Source organism: Drosophila novamexicana, unplaced genomic scaffold (genome assembly GCF_003285875.2).
Source record: "Drosophila novamexicana strain 15010-1031.04,08,12 unplaced genomic scaffold, DnovRS2.1 tig00000960-arrow-arrow-pilon, whole genome shotgun sequence".
Lineage (NCBI taxonomy): Eukaryota > Metazoa > Arthropoda > Insecta > Diptera > Drosophilidae > Drosophila > Drosophila novamexicana.
Window position 1 is genome coordinate 676,464 of NW_020824833.1, and position 18,338 is coordinate 694,801.

The window sequence follows — 18,338 nt, forward strand, 5'->3', positions numbered from 1 at the left end:
ATATGTATATAAGTGTATGTTAAATTAAACTTCAGATAGTACGGATAAATATGAATTTTTCACGGGTCAAATGAGTGGAAAGATAATAAAATTGAAGGCAAACATTTTGATGTAAGTGTTCGTGGCATTTCCCAACGCGACTTAGTCCGAGTATGTTTTTGTTAGGCCAACAAAATAACACTTACAACATTATTATAAATAAAAAGAAGTAAAGAATAGAAATACCCATTGCTCGCATCGAGAAAAGTTATTAAATAATATCCTTAAAGTGAAGCATACTTGATATGTACCTTTTTCAAATTACGTCAACGTATGTAAAACTTCAATTGATGATTACATCAATGACGCTAATTTCATAAAAATATCTTGAACTCGTTGAAAATGGGTATAATGGTATCAAAATTAATTCTATGGCACGCACAGATATTTTATTAATTTTATAAATATTGTTTGTTATACGAATCAATAGATACAGTAAATCGATAATGTCACCTTTTTTGTTCTAATACCCAAGTTTATAATGTGTTGTATGTTGTATTTAAGAGTGTAAGTATGTACCCATTTCAGGGTCAGAGATATCTGCGTCTTCTACAAGTTGAAATAAGTAAATAGCTTTGGAAAATAGAATAAATATATGTGCTTAATAGGTTTTTCGAAGAAAAATAGTATGAGTCAAAACTGAATTGAGCAAAGTAAGTAATGTCGCATTTTAGTCATCAGAGCTAGCAACAAACAACAACCCTTTCTGATCTGAGCATCATTATCAATCGTAGTTGTGTGCATTGTATGTGTTCAACGATTAGGAAAAGTCAAGAGCGTGGCGCTCAGTAACTCTCAATCCCTTGCTCTTTTCGAGCCACTTTTCATAAACTTTTAACTTGGCTGAGAAACGGCAAGCGGCTTACCCAGCAAATTATGTGAGAGACAGAGCCAGAGACTGAGCCACGCAAATAAAGCAGACATAACAATAACAGGTTTAGCAACAAGCCGAGAGAAACTTGTACAGATACTGAATCCGATGCTATGTCGAGATACCCCGCCATCAGAGCTCAGTCCGAGAGCTCGGAGTCTCGGTTAGTTGATCACAGGCAAGTGTGATGGAGACGAGAGGCGTAGGTCAGCTTAAGCTGGTTCTGACTATACAAATTCGTTGCGCACCGCTGGTCGCGGGGACGGGGGGGCATAGAAACGGGAGCTGCACTGGTGCACAAGTCAAAAACCGCGTCACTGAGTAGAGAGCGACTGAGAGTCAACGGAATGATTAATTCACAGACACCAGCACAGGTATACGTATACACATACAAACAAACGGCAATATGTATGTATTGCACAGATACGGGTACGTGGGCAAAGCTCGTCTGATGGTAAACCAACATGGCCAAAAGGTGGGAGCCAGAGCCACAGCCAGAGCCAAAGCAGAAGTGGGAGCGGAAGTGGCTGACGCTGTGGAGCAGCGCCAAACGCTTGGTAGTCGCTGTCAAATGGCAAACGGCCGCAACAGTCGCAAGCAGGTAACCTACTAGTGCGCGTTCGGGCACGGACAAATATTAGCCGCTTGCATAGAATTGACAAAGAAAAAAAAAATAAAACAAATTTAAAAAAATCATTTTAACGAACGATCCACCGACCGCGTTAGTAAAACATCGACGCGCGACGCGAAAAAAATTTAACAAATTTAAAACAACAAAGCTATTGCTATACTCGTACAAGACCGAGTTCCCGCAATACCGTTGCGAAACTCTGTTGTTTACGGCTTGATGTATACATTTGTATATACATATGTATATTCAACGTTCAGTATAGTACAGTAAAGACTAGCAAAAGTGAGCTAAATATATGTTAGTAGCATTCCCCAATTACTAATTACAAGCAAATGCATATGTACATATATATATTTATTGTATATGTATATGTATTTGTTGAATATTACATATTTTTACCATTTTACCGTTGATTAATGTTGCAATGTTGCATGCAAAGGGGCTTTTAGCCTCGATTTGCAAGCTTTTTTTTTGTATTTTTTCTGTGTTTAAAAAATGTACATATAACATGAATACATACATATTAAACGGTGTATGTACGTAACAAAGTGCTATGACATACTACTAATGGATTATTATTGCTATGTATATATGTATGAACAAATATTTTCTTGGTATGTCAATTAAATGTGAATAAGCCTCTACGAGACCTCAGGAAATTGGATCAAAATACATGATACATACATATATAATCGCATTGAGTTACCTAAATGCAGACATATGCGTGTACATCAGTATGAATCTATGTACATACAAGCGAACACAACTCCAGATTTTTCAAAGACTGAGATCTCACTAAAATCTCTGGATTTCTTAAAGGCTTACACGAAAATGCAGAAGTTCATGAACTAGAATGCCTTTGAGACAGTGGTAGTAGACAAGGTTTTCCTAGGGTATCCAAATTTTTAAACTTAATCAGTTAATTGAATCTCATGTTTGTTCCCAAGTGCTTTAGCGTACTTGGTAACTGCAATAGGGCTTGATACTTATAAAATAATTGTATAAAAGTTTTTCTTTATCTTCAATTTCAATATAACTATGATCAACTTAACTTCGTTCGCATCCGTACCGCAAGAATTTCCTACACATATGCACATAGATACATATGTACATATGTATAAACACAAAAATACTCACATACATATGTACATGCATGATGTGATGTGTGGGCAACATACGGTCGGAATATTGCTAATCCGTTGCCAAGGCTGCGGCTGGGCTTCTGGTTCTGGTTCTGACTCCGCCTTTTGTTCTATCCCTGTATGTGTGTCTTATATATGTACATATAAAGATACGGATGTAGCAAGCAATGGGCTCATGGGATGCTGGTTTGGATTAGACCACAATGTATGTACATACATGAATATGTACTTGAGACTGCCATACTCGTAATTACACTAGCACTACTTTACTAGCAACATCATTTCATCAAGTTTTAAGCAGCTACTCTGTCTACCGCGTCACGTAATCATTAAGCCAGTACCAGAGGAGAGCCGAGCAAGCTGAGTATAGGAGCAGACAGGGAGAGAATGAAAGAGAGAGAAAGAGAGAGAGAGAGAGAGAGAGAGAGAGAGAGAGAGAGAGAGAGAGAGAGAGAGACGCAATCTACGACAATTCAAAATACCAGTTTTACTCGAAATTGCCGTCATCTGAGCTTATTGTTGCGCCAAGTCTTTCAATAAGTGCGACATACGTACATACGAACCTATATTCATATATATACGTATATATTTATATATACATATGAACAAATAAGTATATAGATATGCAGGTATTAACATATGTATGTACATATGTATGTAGCTATACATTCGAGTTTGTGCAGGTACCAATACCACAATGTACATGTACACACTGAAAACCGTTCATACATGAATATGCCTACATACATATATATGCATGTACATAAGTATGTGCACGCATGTGTGTGTGTAAAATGTTCAAATGCGGATTCTTTTTAGTTTCGTGTGTGTGTGTTTCGCACAAAATGTATTAGAAGTCTCCTAATAATATTTTTGAATATTGTCTTAATTAAATATTTTGTTCTTGTTTCTTGAGACACTATTATAAACGCATCTACCCTTGGGTAGATTTAAAATATGTACATACATATGTGTGTTCTAACCTTAGCCGCTGTGCCCTTTGCCATTTAAATCATTTTATTGCCAATTATCAATTTTCGGCTATAACTTCTCGGTTAACTTGCAAACTGTTGCTGTTTATGCGTATATATGTACATACATACATATGTACGTACGTACACATGTATATGGATACTGTTAAGTTAACCTTCAAAATGTATTTAATTAGCATTATGACTAACTCAGATCTGCAAAAGGCAAATGATGCAAAAAAAAACATCGGACGTTTTGTGACAGCCGGTTAAGAGCTAGAGATATATGTACATATGTATGTACATGCATATTCTTGATGTATATACATATATATATATGTATTACTTGCACTTATGTAAATACTAGTACACAGATACCGATGCATTTGAATTCATTGGTTCTTTCAGTTGGGGAATTTGAAGAGCCAGATCGAGCCTAGCTGTAGCCAGTACTAAGCAAATACATCAAGTTATGTAAAACCTTGCTAAGAAGGCTCTCCTACGAGCGTTTTCAGCTGTACCTGTTTAGGGTGCTTGTGTGTTTATATTGGCCGCTTGACAAAAACTTGTTTGAACAACCAATGCTCAAGCCAAGTAGAATTTGAGCCACAAAGCAACTCGATTTGCTTTTAACATTTTTCTTGACGTCGTTTTCTTGAATTGCAGCTGCGCAGACTGCTCAAGGCGACTGTCTGACAAATATGGCGAAACTGTCGTAGGAGTTTTTATTTGGCTTTTGTGGATAGAGCACATTGGCATGTGTAAGCGTAGCTGTATGTATGTTTATGTACACATGTGTGTACATACATATATCGATCTGATGGTCTGCAGTTGCGTGAAGCTTTCGTTGTTGCGTATGTCAGGCATACCTTATGCAATACACCCATACGCAGATTACATGCCATTTTAGCAAATACATATGTTCATTTTAGTTTGAAAAATACGCACATAAACTCCCTAGTGACCAATAAAAACTAATATTATTTAATATGACCACAGACATTTTATATTCCACTTTATATTTCCAACTGCATCGTGTGGGCAGTCTCTATAAGATCTTTTTAGTCACAGAAACTCAATCTGAAATTGAATCATATCGTTTTGTTCAACAAACCTAAATACAAACATTCAAACCCTTGTAGCGCTTTGTCATTTCTAGTCCAATCTCCACTTGTATCTCGAGCTACTTGAGGTTGAAGAAAGTCATGAATGCGATTAACTACAACTCCAGAATTTGGTTGCTTATTATTTACTGGCGATGAAAGAAGTCGATGAAAAATGTGTTGTTCTTATACCTATTGTTGTTGAATGGAGAGAAACTTTGAAGAAATATGTATGTGTGCGTGTATGTTCTTTTTTTTTAACATTTTGTGTGTGCGGCGACTACATATTTGGGGCGAAGGTCGTTGACAGAAGTCGTTAGCGATGGCAACGAATGGTATGAATAACCGAAATAAGCATTCCATTGGCTGGTTAAGCTGGCATCCACCTGGAGGCAAGCGTTATTCCCAGGTGATCCATATCCATTTAGCAGTCAGCAACTGCATTGCTTACGATTGTTAGTAAGCAACCACAATTAGATACAAGCCCTAGTCGTTCTAGTGCAAATGTAACCCCAATTTGGCAACTTGACGATAATTGATCGTAATGCAAGTTGTTCGAATGCAGCTGCGGCGATCTGCAACAAAAGATATCAAGAGCTGCAGCTGCAGCTGCACTCAAGTTTCCCCAACTGCTGCACAATTGTGGCTTTACGGGCCGCTACCTGTGGGCCGCAGCGCAAAGCTAGGTTTATCGCCAGAATATTGTGGGCTTTATTGTGTGCACACTTTTCCATTTCAGGCTGTTTATTTTGCTATTTCCTAACATTTTCTTTGCCGTGTTTCATTCTTCACAGATACGTTTGAGCAAAATGCAGTCAGACCCATCGCCGCTGTGGTCCAGCAATTTGCGCTGCCTGCTTACCACCGCTATCCTGTTACTGGTGTTCAGCGGTAAGTCAGTGGCTCAATCCAATTACGTGCAACATGGCGATAGCGGCAACTACTCTACAAACGGACTGCCCGAGGAGGCGACCCTGGATGGCAAGGTAACGAGTTCATTCTTAGCATTTAGGTACAAATGCAAAGTATATATTATTTTGGGAACGTATAAATGTACATTTACATATACATATATATATATTTTTTTTTTATTATATATATAAATTCGCAATTCCTTGATTATGGAAGGGACAAGTCATTTAGATGCATTAAGACTATAAATTTCTTTAATGGGTGGGCTCTGTCCTGTTTTATGTAGAATCGTAAAGGTGATGTTCAGGTGGAATGTGACAGACCAAATGAGTTTTAATTGAATTTCTACTGATCTTCGGGTATCCAAATACAATCATCTTTATATGTTTTCATGCTTTCGTTTTTGACTGTTTGATTCAATAATAACTATTTTAAGTACGCTAAAATAAAGTATATGTGTAACTTTGATTTAACAAATTTTTGAAACTGGATGACTAGTTTGCTTAGAAATAGGGCCAATTCGAAGCGAAACAATGAAACAAGTTGGCACCAGAAACAATAACCCCATTACTTGAGCTGAGAGACTTGAATGCATATGAACGTGTATTGTTATTATCGAGGACACAGTCAAAGCCAGTCGCAACGGAAGCTTCAGTCATGTGATGCGATTCCACACTAGTAGCTTATATAATATGATAATCTGTGGAAGCTTTGTGGATTGTGTAAGGTTTGGATTGGTTGAACTTGTTGCCTTATTGCAAGCTTCCCACGCAATATATATACAAGCACTGCTAATAGGAAGACTGTTTATTTTTTCATTAAACTTTTTATTATTGCTTTCCAGGTGACCAAGTTGGACGATATTAGCCCCTTGATTTTTTTGAATCGCACCAAAGCCGCACTTAACTGCGCCGCAGGCTCAATGCAAGTAAGTGGCTGTTATGCCTTAAAAGATTCAACCAAGACTAACCTCAAACCCTTGCTGCTGCAGGTTGATCTCAAATTCAATGATCCATTCCATGGCATCATTCAGGCCGACTACGATCGCAGCAGCGCGTGCCGCGTTAGTGGCAAAGGCGCACTTAGCTATCGCCTGGAGCTCCCACTTAAGGGCTGTGGCACAATACAGGTAAGCAAACAATTTCCAAGTCCACGCAGTCCAACTCATGATTTTAGTGTGACTTTAACAGAATCCCACACGCGTGTTCACCAACAACATTATTGTGCGCTTCCATGCCAATTTGGAAATGGATGGCGATGAGATCATCACAATAGTTTGCCGGTATCCGCCGCCTGTGCCTTCACTGCCACCCGCATTGCCAGCGCCCATGTAAGTAGTAGTAGTAGTAGTGAGAAGATTGGTTCTCATTGAAAAAAACATTTTTGTGCTTGCAGATTAAATCCTATTGCCACTGGTGCTGTACTCCAGCCGCCACTAAAGGGCATACAAATATTAATGATCATCTGTGCTATCATGTTCCTGACGCTTTTGCTGTTGGGTCTAGCCGTCTCCTACTACTGTCTCCGAAGCCGGCCCATACCAGTCGTACGGCGTTTACCTATGAGCATGGGTAGCGGATCGGAGATAACCAAGTTGAGCGGTAGCAGTGCCGGCAATATTAGCGCTTTCGAGGGTGTGAAGATACCTCGCGCCCATGCCGCACTCCAAGCCGTCTATAGCTCCTCGGGCAGCGAAGGCGCGTTAATACCTTCGGACTATCCCAGTGAATCGCATTCAGAAATCGAGGAGATTGACACTCGTTCGTTACCGTTCAGTTCAGCGGGCAGTTTTGAAAATCGAGCATTTGTTCAAGAAACTTCTAGTATCTATAGTGACCATTATAGCCCGACCCAAGAAATACCTGTAGCTAACGCAATTATGACTACTGTTTCACGACAAACCAATTCTATACAAGAGGTGGCCGCTGGTTCACCGAAGTTCGATGTTCAGGTCCGGGTAAAGAAATCTCCCCCGCCAATTCCATCACCCGTCACTTCCGATACGGAGAGCATGGCCACGCTGCGGACCGATCGAAACAATTTGTCCACCATTATGGAGGCATATGAAGATAGGGAGAGTGTCATGACCATGGACTCGTTGCCGCCGCAAGTAGAGACGATGCAGTCGCAATTCACTTATGTGCCGGAGCTGCATCCAGCACCGCAGCTGCCGCAGCCACAACCGCTCCCCATGGTAGCCGAGCCTAAGTTCTCAGTGTACACTCGCACGCATCATGAGGTCGTAGATGGTCGCCCAGAAACCTGGTCTGACTACACCGATGGACCGGAGCCAAGCGAAATTACAGACCTAGCCTCTGAGGCACCTGAAAGACTAGTACATGACACGAGTCGTGCAGTGGAATCGATGCACTACTACGAGGACGAGTATGTACCAGCAGAGCCAGTGGTGCTATCCCCGGTGCTGCCTGTAACATCGCACACAGTAGACGATATCTATTTGCGTACAGTTACCGAGAAAAAAACCATCGAAGACATTGAAAGCCACAAGCGTCGTGTTACCGAGTACAAGAGTAAGCCGAAAGCGCCACTACCACCTCCTCCTCCGCCGATTGTTGATCCCAAGTTCGACGTTAAGGTGCGCAATTATCCGAGCCAGCGCGAAGAGCAGCAGTGGGAAAACTTTTCTGATATCTCTAGCGCCTCTGGTCTTACACTGACGCCCAAGATGGCGCGCACCGAGCTAAGTTTGCCGCCTGCTGAGCCACCGGCGCAAATTCACGATAACAAGCTTAAGTTGACCAGCCCCGAGCTAGTGGGAAACATGAAACCTATAGAGGTGCCACCACAGGACAAAGATGTGCCCAACTGGGATGTCCTCATACGCATTCTAGAGGAGCCTGAGCTATCAGAAATTGGTGACGATGCTAGTTCTGTGCACAATATAAGCTATGATGATAGGGCCAAGTGGAAGGAAATTATCACCACGCAATCTTCATTGCGTACAATGCTCACAGAAGCTGTTGTGCGTGAAGACTTTGAACGTATCCGCCAGGACACCCGCTATGAACGCATGTTCGAGCCGCAGACTTGGGACGTCATCATACGCATCCTTGCCCCACCCAGTGACGACGATATTGACGTGGAAACGCGTGGCCCTAAGCGTGGCAAGAAGGCGCCTCCGCAGCCCTGGGACACCCGCTCGAGGCGCAGTTCCCTGCCCACGCTATACGAGTATGATAGCGACGGTGGATCCAGCGTGCGAACCATACGCAACGATCCAACATTACCGCTACATGGTGGCCCATTGGGTGTTGGGGCCGGGCCTGGTCCGTTCAATACGCAACGGTCACGACGAAGCTCGCGCACCTCATACCAGACGGACCACAACGACTTCCGGTCAATGTCTGAGGTGACCGTTGATTTTGGCAGGCCACAGCCAGATAATCTGGATAATGTAAGCGATGCCAGCTCGTACTACCACATGCAGTACTACGATGACGAGGACAGGCGTTCTTTCCATCGGTCAATCAGCCATCCATCACTGGCTCGCTCCGCCAGTGAATTCACCGAGCACTGGACAGCACCTGATGAGCTTGAAGTCTCCTCGCCAGAGGGCACGCCCCGCGCCTATCGGGCACGTCAGGTGAGAACTGAAACCATAACGTCCCAAGCCCATTTAATAACGCTATGCCTATCAATTTGCAGCCATTAACGCTAGCTCAGCTCGAATCGGTTCAACCTGAGGAGCGCATCGTATCTCAGACGCAAAGCGAATACGTGGAGACGCATCAAAGCATCTTTCAATCTGAAAAGCAGTTGCCCCAGCCCCCGCGCAAGTGGTAGGCGCACTGTCTCCACCACAAGCCTTTTTTTTTTTTTGTTTTTTTAATTATTCGGCCAAACACATAAGCGCAATATACGTTTCGGGTGGGGTTATTAATACTTAGTTTTGACAGTAATACATACATAATTGCTTTTACAAATTAAGATCTTGAAGTAATCTCTTCAGCTGATTTAACTTTATCAACCAGTCTGATAAATAACTTTATGTAAAACATATCATCAAATATAACTGAAATCTTACCGGGGCTATATATTCACAATTAAAAATCGTAAGCCAATCCAATTAGTTAATTCACTGAATTGGATGCCCCATTTATAAATATTTATACTTATATGAAATGACGCAATACTAACAAACGTGCCAATTACAATTGCCTGACAAAATGTCCACACAGTTTGCAATATTAACTTCAACTTAAATGCAAATCTGATAAATTTGAGTTCATAAAGCAGAATCGACATTAATGTGGATGGGCACTTGTAAATTTTTTAACAACCCAAAACTTAGGGGCCTATTTTTTTTTCAAACATATGTATATGTATATATGTATTTATGTATGTATGTATGTATCTAATCTAACGAAATAGCGTCTTAAGCTGATAGAGTAAATATGTAAGTGCCTTAAAATTACATATGTATATGTACCCCTACAAGGATGTATGTACATATATATGTGTATGATTCTCTAATTTGCATTAAACACTATACTGCCCTTTAATATCTCAAAGAATATGATAATGTTTTTTTGTTTTTAATTGGCCAAGCGTATTAATACTGCAAGCTTTGTTAAGAAGTATCTTCAAGAGAACCACTCTATAAGACATTCCTACTGCCACACACAAGGAGATACGCGAAATGAAAGATATAAAAGATAAGAGATATGAAGATCACATTAATTAACTAGTTGTGGAGAGCTTACAGGTTTTAAAGTATTAATAAAATAGCTAAAAATACAAATGAATGGTTGGGTGAAGGTATTTTCAATACTAAAAGTATATCTAAAGAGACTCCTAATCATACATGCGACAGAATCAACACAAATGACTTCCACTGTTTTCTGCTTTTGCGGACTTAAATATTGTTAGGTACCGCATCAAATATACACTATATATATAGCATAATTATGTATTAAAAATATATACTTTTTTATGTTGAAAAGTTGCATATAGATTTTTATTAACTATACTAACTAATCCGTCCAAGTTAAATGCATATTTTGAAATATTATTTACATTAGTAACAAGATATTACTACTTTCTTCGGGATACCGAAGATGTATACATATAACACTTCTACAGATCGATGATAACTGCAAAAGCTTATTTAGTGAGGATACATTTTTCTTCTATTCGCTCTATGGATCTAATTTTGGTAAGTTGCATATGGTATTGTATATTGTATGTAAAGAGTTTATCTAAGCTGGCAAGAGCTTGAGTGATCAGAACTTAGACTAGACCAGACTATGTACAACACATTATGCAACGGTTTATAAATTCAAAAATGATGTAAGAAGTTTCCTTATTATCTTACTGTTATATAATATAATCACAATCCATTTAATAAATCCTAATGAAACTTAGTTGATTAATATTTATCATAACAGAACTGTCTGTAATCAATGTAAGACAATGAAAATACAATGAAAAAAAAAATCTACTAACAAATCGCCCATTTGTTTTATTTAAGTGTGTGTATAATCAAGGTTGCTATTAAGGTAATCAGTATAGATCTGTTTGACAAAATTTATATGAAGTGTTCGTCCTGGCTGACTGGTTGATGATAAACACTCAGACCAAACCGTATAAGCTAAGAAGCTGAAATTTTAACAGTTAGCATTCTTGATAATACAGCAAAACCTTAAAAACTAATTTTCATATTTGTACTTGTTCAAATTCAACCACATTTTGTAAAAAAAATATCCCCATGTTGTTTAAATTTGGGAATGAAACGCATTTCCATGGATATTTCAGGTTTATTTCAGGCCACCGTCTCAAATTTCCCGGTAATTGTGAGTTTTTATACACCGAAAAAACCATTGAACATGGGTAAAAGCCTCCTGAGCAAGTGATCGCCTCTCTGACGAAGTAGAAAAGAAGTTGATTTTGGACCAGGCCGCAACAATTTTGAATGTCCAAATGAAGAATGGTAAAAGGCTATAATGGATAGGTGTAAGTGTATGTAACAGGCAGAAGAAAGCGTCTCCGACCCCATAAAGTATATATATTCTTGAACAGCATGTATGAACGCATGGACATCAGAACCTTTAGGAGCTAGAGGCTTGAAATTGTATGTAGGTCCTCCTAGTGCCCGCGCTGTCGCCCGCGATAAACGACAACTTGCCCTGTTTTCAAGAAAGCGATAAAAATCGATATCGAAATCCTGTTTTTTTAATTCACCAAACTTGACATGTAGCTTTTAGAATAGTATATATGTATATATCAAGTATCTTTGATTTTAGAGCTACCGCCACCACCCCGCTACTACAACACAGCTCTAAGTCAAATAAACCAATGAACCACTATTCAAATGCAATTGACTTTTTAAGAGTAGACAAATATTCTTAAGCACAATAAGATGTACTGTAGAGATTTTCAATAAGAATCATCGGTCTGGCTGGACTTGTGTTTGCGGCAGCTAGCGCAAATTGCAATAATTTCTGTATGTACACACACACATTCATGCGCAACTTTGAATTAAATCAAAAGCATTGCAATTGCTATTGAATTGTTTTCTCTGCTGCTATTTTAATTGTTTTTTTTTTCTCGTTAAGACTATATTATTGGTGTGGATGTTGAGTAGAGGCGGCGGCAAGTATTATGGTCCACGGTGAGTTCAAACCCCACCGAGGAAAACATTTTTTTTTTAAATTAGTTTTATTGCTACTAAAAAATAAGCGTGTAGGTCGAGCTGTATTTGGTGTTGGGAGAACAGGGTTCAGGGCTCGTGAGCTCCCGACTAAAGCCTCATGCATGTTATTCTTAATTTTTTTAAATGTGGTTCAACTTCTACCTTTTCGGTATCACTTCTACTCATTTCTATTGTCTTTGGTAATAATTTAATGGGGTTTCTGTTAAATATATTAAATTTCGTTATCTTCATCGGCGATATGTGATGAAGCCCTATATCTTCTTCGCCTTGTTTGTTGCTGTTGAAGGGCTCTTTTTAGAGCAGACCTAGCGGCGGGCCTGCGAACTCCTCCGCGCTTTCCAGCGCCTGCCTCTTTGCATCAACGGGTACGCAAAGGGGGACATCCTGTCACGGCTTCCCTCTTCTTCACCTTCTTTTTGCCACCGGTGGCGACGCTGGCAACCAACTCGGCACTGGACTCCGCGCCGGTCACGTTTCTGGCGACCATTTTGCTGGCGCCCTCCGTCGAATATACGGCGCGATTCCCTGGACACGAACCGTTTAGCAAATACACGAAGCGCACTGCTTTTACTGTTTCTGTACTGTCTTGTACTCCAATACAACTACTTATCAAGCAATAAATCGTATTCGCACTGCTTTATATGCAGACTTTTCCACAAGCAGTTCTATTGCCCTTTTACCACAATTTTATTTAGTTTTATTGCCTTGTTTAAGTGAACTGAACACCTGGAGTTTGGCTTTTGCTCGCATTCTCACAAAACTAGGCTAGTCTGCAGCTACTTCTGCCGATGCCCACAATTCAATGACAAATTCAAAACATTTTCCATTAGAACCAACAACAGACATAATCAAAAAAAAAACGACTCGACAATGAAAAAAGCACACCACAAGTTCTGTCCTTGCTATCCCTTTCATGTTTGTGGCTGCAGCCTATGATCTTAGCTTCTGCACCCTTCTAACTCATTGTTGTGGATTCTAAGCACTGCTCTATGCCTTTAATTCGCAAAGTCATATCATCTTCTTCTCCACTCGCATTCATCTCGCAAGCAGCCCGGCAGATTCTTATCAATTTTTCATTTTTCGCCCAGCAAGGCAACTTTTCTCAAAATAGGGTAGTTTGACTATTCATAAGTGCTGTAACCAAATACCACTAGCCTAAAAATATATTAAAATCTTGGAGCACAAGTAAAACACGTCAATCACTCTCAACTGAGAACTCTCTCTTGAATGTAAAAGTTAAGAAATAAGTTCATGGCCAAGTAAGTTCATGGCGTGTACTTATAGGGAAGGTCATATCAAAAATTATAAGCACAAAACATGCATACAAACGTTGCTCATCTTAATGTTTATAATGTGTTTGGTGCTGTTAAGTCAGCAGCAAGGACGTATTCCTTCCTTCGCATCAGGTACTATTAGCTGCACGGCTACTTGAGCCACTTCGAATAACTTATATTTTAACTCTCTAGCGGAAACTGAAGGGACTATACTCATATACTCACCACAAGCTACTTAGCATGGACACGAAACCTTTAAGCGTTAGTTGCGACTGTAACACTGCTTGACCATTCAATGGCTGGTAGAATACTTTTTGCACTGCTTGATCAGACTTGCGAATTCATGCGACATAATTTTCATTAGAGAAAATTTTATTGCTTTGGTTACATTGCTTGCAGACACCGGTACACACAAAAGTGACAGAAACAAACTTAACTTATTAGGATATTTAATCTTCAGCGTGGCGCAGAAACACATTTCTTTCTCGTTAGCTTGTATCAAAGACAGCGATTACAGTAATTCGGGAGCCAGTTTTTTAGTCTTGCATTGCACACTGGCACAAAACTGCTCATTATTGTATCTATAAATTTAGAGAATAAATGCAAAAGTAAACGTAAATAAACATGAATATATAATATGTACATACTTAGATAGTTTCATCATATGTATGTATTGATTATATACATTTATGGCTGCTCATATGAACTGGTGTATGTAAGTACATATATATACATACATATATATAAAACTCACGTACTTGCAAGCAGTTGCATTTGCATTGCATTTGTAGGGCAATAATTGCGTCGCGTGGCTTGCATCAATGCAAATGCAACTGATCGGTATTGTCGCGTCTGTTTATCTTATATACATACACTGCCGCTCACTTGAATAGCGCCTCTAAATCTTTCAAGATTTCTCAATAAAAAAATAGCTTTCAAGTTTCTGACTAAGCTAAGTAAGTTTCATACAAGATAAGCAATTTCTATCCGATTTAATTATAATTAATAATGAGTAGAGCCGCCACGATTCAGTATAACTTCATATATCCCGTTTGGTAAGGAATCATACAAGCGCTTGATATAATCAAGCGATATTCTTGACCAAGCCTGTGGGATCGCCTCAATAAGCTCCGAGTTTGTAGAATATTGTTTCTCGGACTCATATACCTTCCTTGCTAGTCATCCCCACCTATTTTCTATAACATTTAATTCAGGGGAGTAAGGAGGACAGCCCATTAAAGTGATATTCTTACGATCCAGCCAAGCTTTGCGACTGTCGCGGTATGGATTGGGGCGTTGTCATGTTGAAACTTCCACTGCAAGGTTCAAAGCAACTGTCTCGCCCATAATATCCCCAAGCCACTAAGCCGTCCACTCGACTATTCAATCGGTCAAATTTATACTCATCCTTTCATAAACCGTGAAAGTAATAGTTATAGCCATCCGGAGAATACCGACTTTCTAAAACTTTAGTCGGATTTATAATTAAAATGTAAGCTCCCATACAAAACATTTCCTAATTTAAGGTCCTGAAATATAGAAAAATTATATTGAAAACTTTTAGGAAAAATTGTCCTACTCTTAATAAAATTAATATTTCCTTAATTCAGAAAATTTATCTAAAAATGTCTATTTCAGGGTCATTTTATATATGAAAAAAAATTATATAAGAAAATTGTATGAAATTTTCTAGAAGTTCATCTAAAATTTCAAGTCTCTAGCTCTCTTATAGCTTCTGAGATCCTTGCGTTCATACATACGGACGGACGGAAGGACGGATGGACGGACGGACAGACAGACGGACATGGCTAGATCGACTCGGCTATTGGTGCTGATCAAGAATATATATACTTTATGGGGTCAGAGATGCTTCCTTCTGCCTGTTACATACATTTGGATTTTGCACAAATACAATGTACCCTTATACCCATTTTTTATGGGTTCAGGGTATAAAAATCAAAAATAGTACAAAAAATTTTGCATTGAAATGTGTAACGCATAGAAGGAGGCATCTTCGACCCCATAAAGTATATATATATTCTGGATCAGCAGCCGAGTTGACATAGTCTGCTTCAAGCTAGTTTTAAAAGAAAGGCCCTTTTTTTATTACAGGGAGTATGACGGAACCGAAACATATTAACGAGAAAATTTAAATTCAAATCCAAAAGGAAGACAAAATATTGTTATTAATTTTCCTTCAACTTTAACTTTAGGCACGCCGCAGATTTAATACCCTTATGGATTTGCAGATATGTGAAATTAGTTAAGCTTGTAAATGCTGAGCTTGGTGAAAATATCTTGGGATACAGAATAATTTCCCTTACAAAAACACATTTTTCGATAATTCTTTCTTTATAAGATTTGACTCAATTGAACCAAAAAATGACGAGTTTGCCGAAGATATCTGGATACCCAAAAAAATGTTTCAAATATAAGTAAATATACTTTAAAGGGATGGGTATGGCTTCTTCGATACGTCACACAATTCCTATTGAAAGTTTATTGGCCTTAAGAAGGGTATATAACATTGTAAAATTAATCTCAGAAAAGGAAAAATAGTTAAACATACATATGTATGCAGAGTGCATACAAGTGTGCTCTAGTCGGGAGTGCCCGACTATGAGATTTCCTAGGCTGCTCTTACAAACATTCTAGCTTCTTTCTGCACATGCAACATGCATAAAATAACACACACACCCACGCTACAAGCAGCGCACTTTGAGCTTTGAGCTGGGCTTATTCTTCTCTTAGCCCCACACTATAGGAAATGCGTTCATGATTAGGTTCAGTATTTATTATGTATATTCTTTATGCAATGTTCAGGCAATAAAAAAGCCATCCACAAGTGTGTAACTACCACAGCCCAAGACTATACCCCAAACAATGAGTTTTATTCCAGGAGGGAGGGGGAGGGGCTCCCATATGTATGAAGATGGTCTAATATACATGGCTAGATCGACTCGACTTTTGATGTTGAGTAAGAATATGTACACTCTTTATGGGATTGAATACACTTCCTTCTCCGTTACAAAGGCTTGCACAAAATCTTTTTAATCCATTAAAAAAAAAAAAAAACAAGTTATTTTTATTTTTTTAATAAAAATTCAAATTTAATTATTTGCAACTTTTAGATAAAGTTTATTACATCATATACAAAAATCAAAATATAATTACGAGTCTATTTTTTGAAGCTTATTACAGATAGGGTCCCTTGTTTATAGGAATATCTATGTGTTTCCTAAAAACACTTTTTCTGAGTGTATCGTGTACTTATGTACATATATATATGTACATACAAAACTTACAAATGTGTATTTTTATCTGGTCTGCTATGGGAAAAAATGCTGAACATGCTGCTTGACCTTCAATATCCACAGAAAGTGATAAGAACATTTTTGCACAAATCGTATAAGTTCTTTCTTACACCCTGTACTTTAAATTCTTTATAAATGGGTAACAATGGGTACACTGTGTAAATGTATTAATCAAGCAAATGCAGACATCTCCCACCCAAATAGCATGCATTATTATATGTATAATACATACACTCAAATTCAGTATCAATAGTCAAATCATCTTTTTGTATATCTGTATGAACGCGACCAAATTTTTTAAAAATAATCGATAGCCCACCCGCCTCCAAAAAATCGATAAAAATCGATTTTCGTGTATTCATTCGTATGTTTGTGCGAGCTCTTGTTACGGTTGCTCGGCGCTGAGTACAGGACATCTCCTACGCGAATACTGTCGACTAGAACACATATTTTTATTTTTGCTTTGACTGATAAGCTGAAAGTTTCCCACAGTAGCGAAACAAAATAATCCAATGAAAATATAAGTATGTATGTAAATATCCCAACCTGAACTATGTGCATGCGTACATAAACACATATGTTTATGTGTATGTAAATGCATATGTGCGATAAAAATTGTGTGGTCGCCGTCAAAACGCAGAGAATTACAAACATACATACACACTTACATATGTATTTTTAAATAAACTTTCGAATGTGTGTATGTATGTGTGTATGTACATACATGTTTGCATCTTTGAACATACTATGGCATGAGTACCTATGGAAACCGTTGACTCAACGGTAAATCTTGAGCAACTGCGGGTCTATATACGCGGGCCTTTGTCAGAATATGCCAGCTAAGAGTAATTAGTCAATATGCGATTCCCATTTCGATCTGCTGGTATTTAAATCATAAATATAATTATTATTTCAGGAATTTACATATCAGTTTGATACCAATAGACATAAACGGAATGAATGCGAGACCGCAGGCCAATCTAGAGTATGATAACATTTATCGCTAAGGCATAAGCACTTGGACTTAAAAAATTAATATAGATATGAGAATTACGCCTTGTCCCACTTGATTTGTTTACTTAGTATAAAATAACATAAATACCAATTGATAGTAAAATGAGCTGCTCGAAATCTAAGAGACAGAGAGGGAGAGAGAGAGAGAGTGAGTGAGAGAGAGAGAGAGAGAGAGAAAAGGAGAGAGCAAATGCTTACACGCATGCATACATACGAGCTAAGTAGCAACAAGCCGAGCTAAAGGCAAAGAGCGAGCCAAAGAGAGGGTCAGGCTAATTGGTCGCACTAAGGCAAACAGGTACAGGCTCCACCCAATGACAGATAGCAATGGGCTCCCCAGAAAAAAAGCAAAGGCATGTCTGAACCACCATGACCTACAATACACAAACACAGA

The 18,338-nt window shown here is 38.8% G+C and overlaps 1 protein-coding gene across 2 annotated transcripts; it reads left to right on the forward strand.

The window, feature by feature from the left end:
• The first annotated feature begins 1,521 nt into the window (after nucleotides 1-1,521).
• LOC115765343 lies at nucleotides 1,522-11,093 on the forward strand. 2 transcript variants are annotated; one of them, XM_030708853.1, is made up of 7 exons: nucleotides 1,522-1,838; nucleotides 5,552-5,743; nucleotides 6,514-6,597; nucleotides 6,661-6,798; nucleotides 6,860-6,999; nucleotides 7,065-9,273; nucleotides 9,336-11,093. In XM_030708853.1, the coding sequence occupies exons 2-7, from the start codon at nucleotides 5,567-5,569 to the stop codon at nucleotides 9,471-9,473; spliced, it is 2,886 nt and encodes a 961-aa protein (XP_030564713.1). In that variant the 5' UTR covers nucleotides 1,522-1,838; nucleotides 5,552-5,566; the 3' UTR covers nucleotides 9,474-11,093. The 2 variants fall into 2 exon arrangements, with proteins under 2 accessions (XP_030564713.1, XP_030564714.1); XM_030708854.1 differs by having other exon boundaries at nucleotides 1,522-1,823.
• The last annotated feature ends 7,245 nt before the right edge of the window (nucleotides 11,094-18,338 follow it).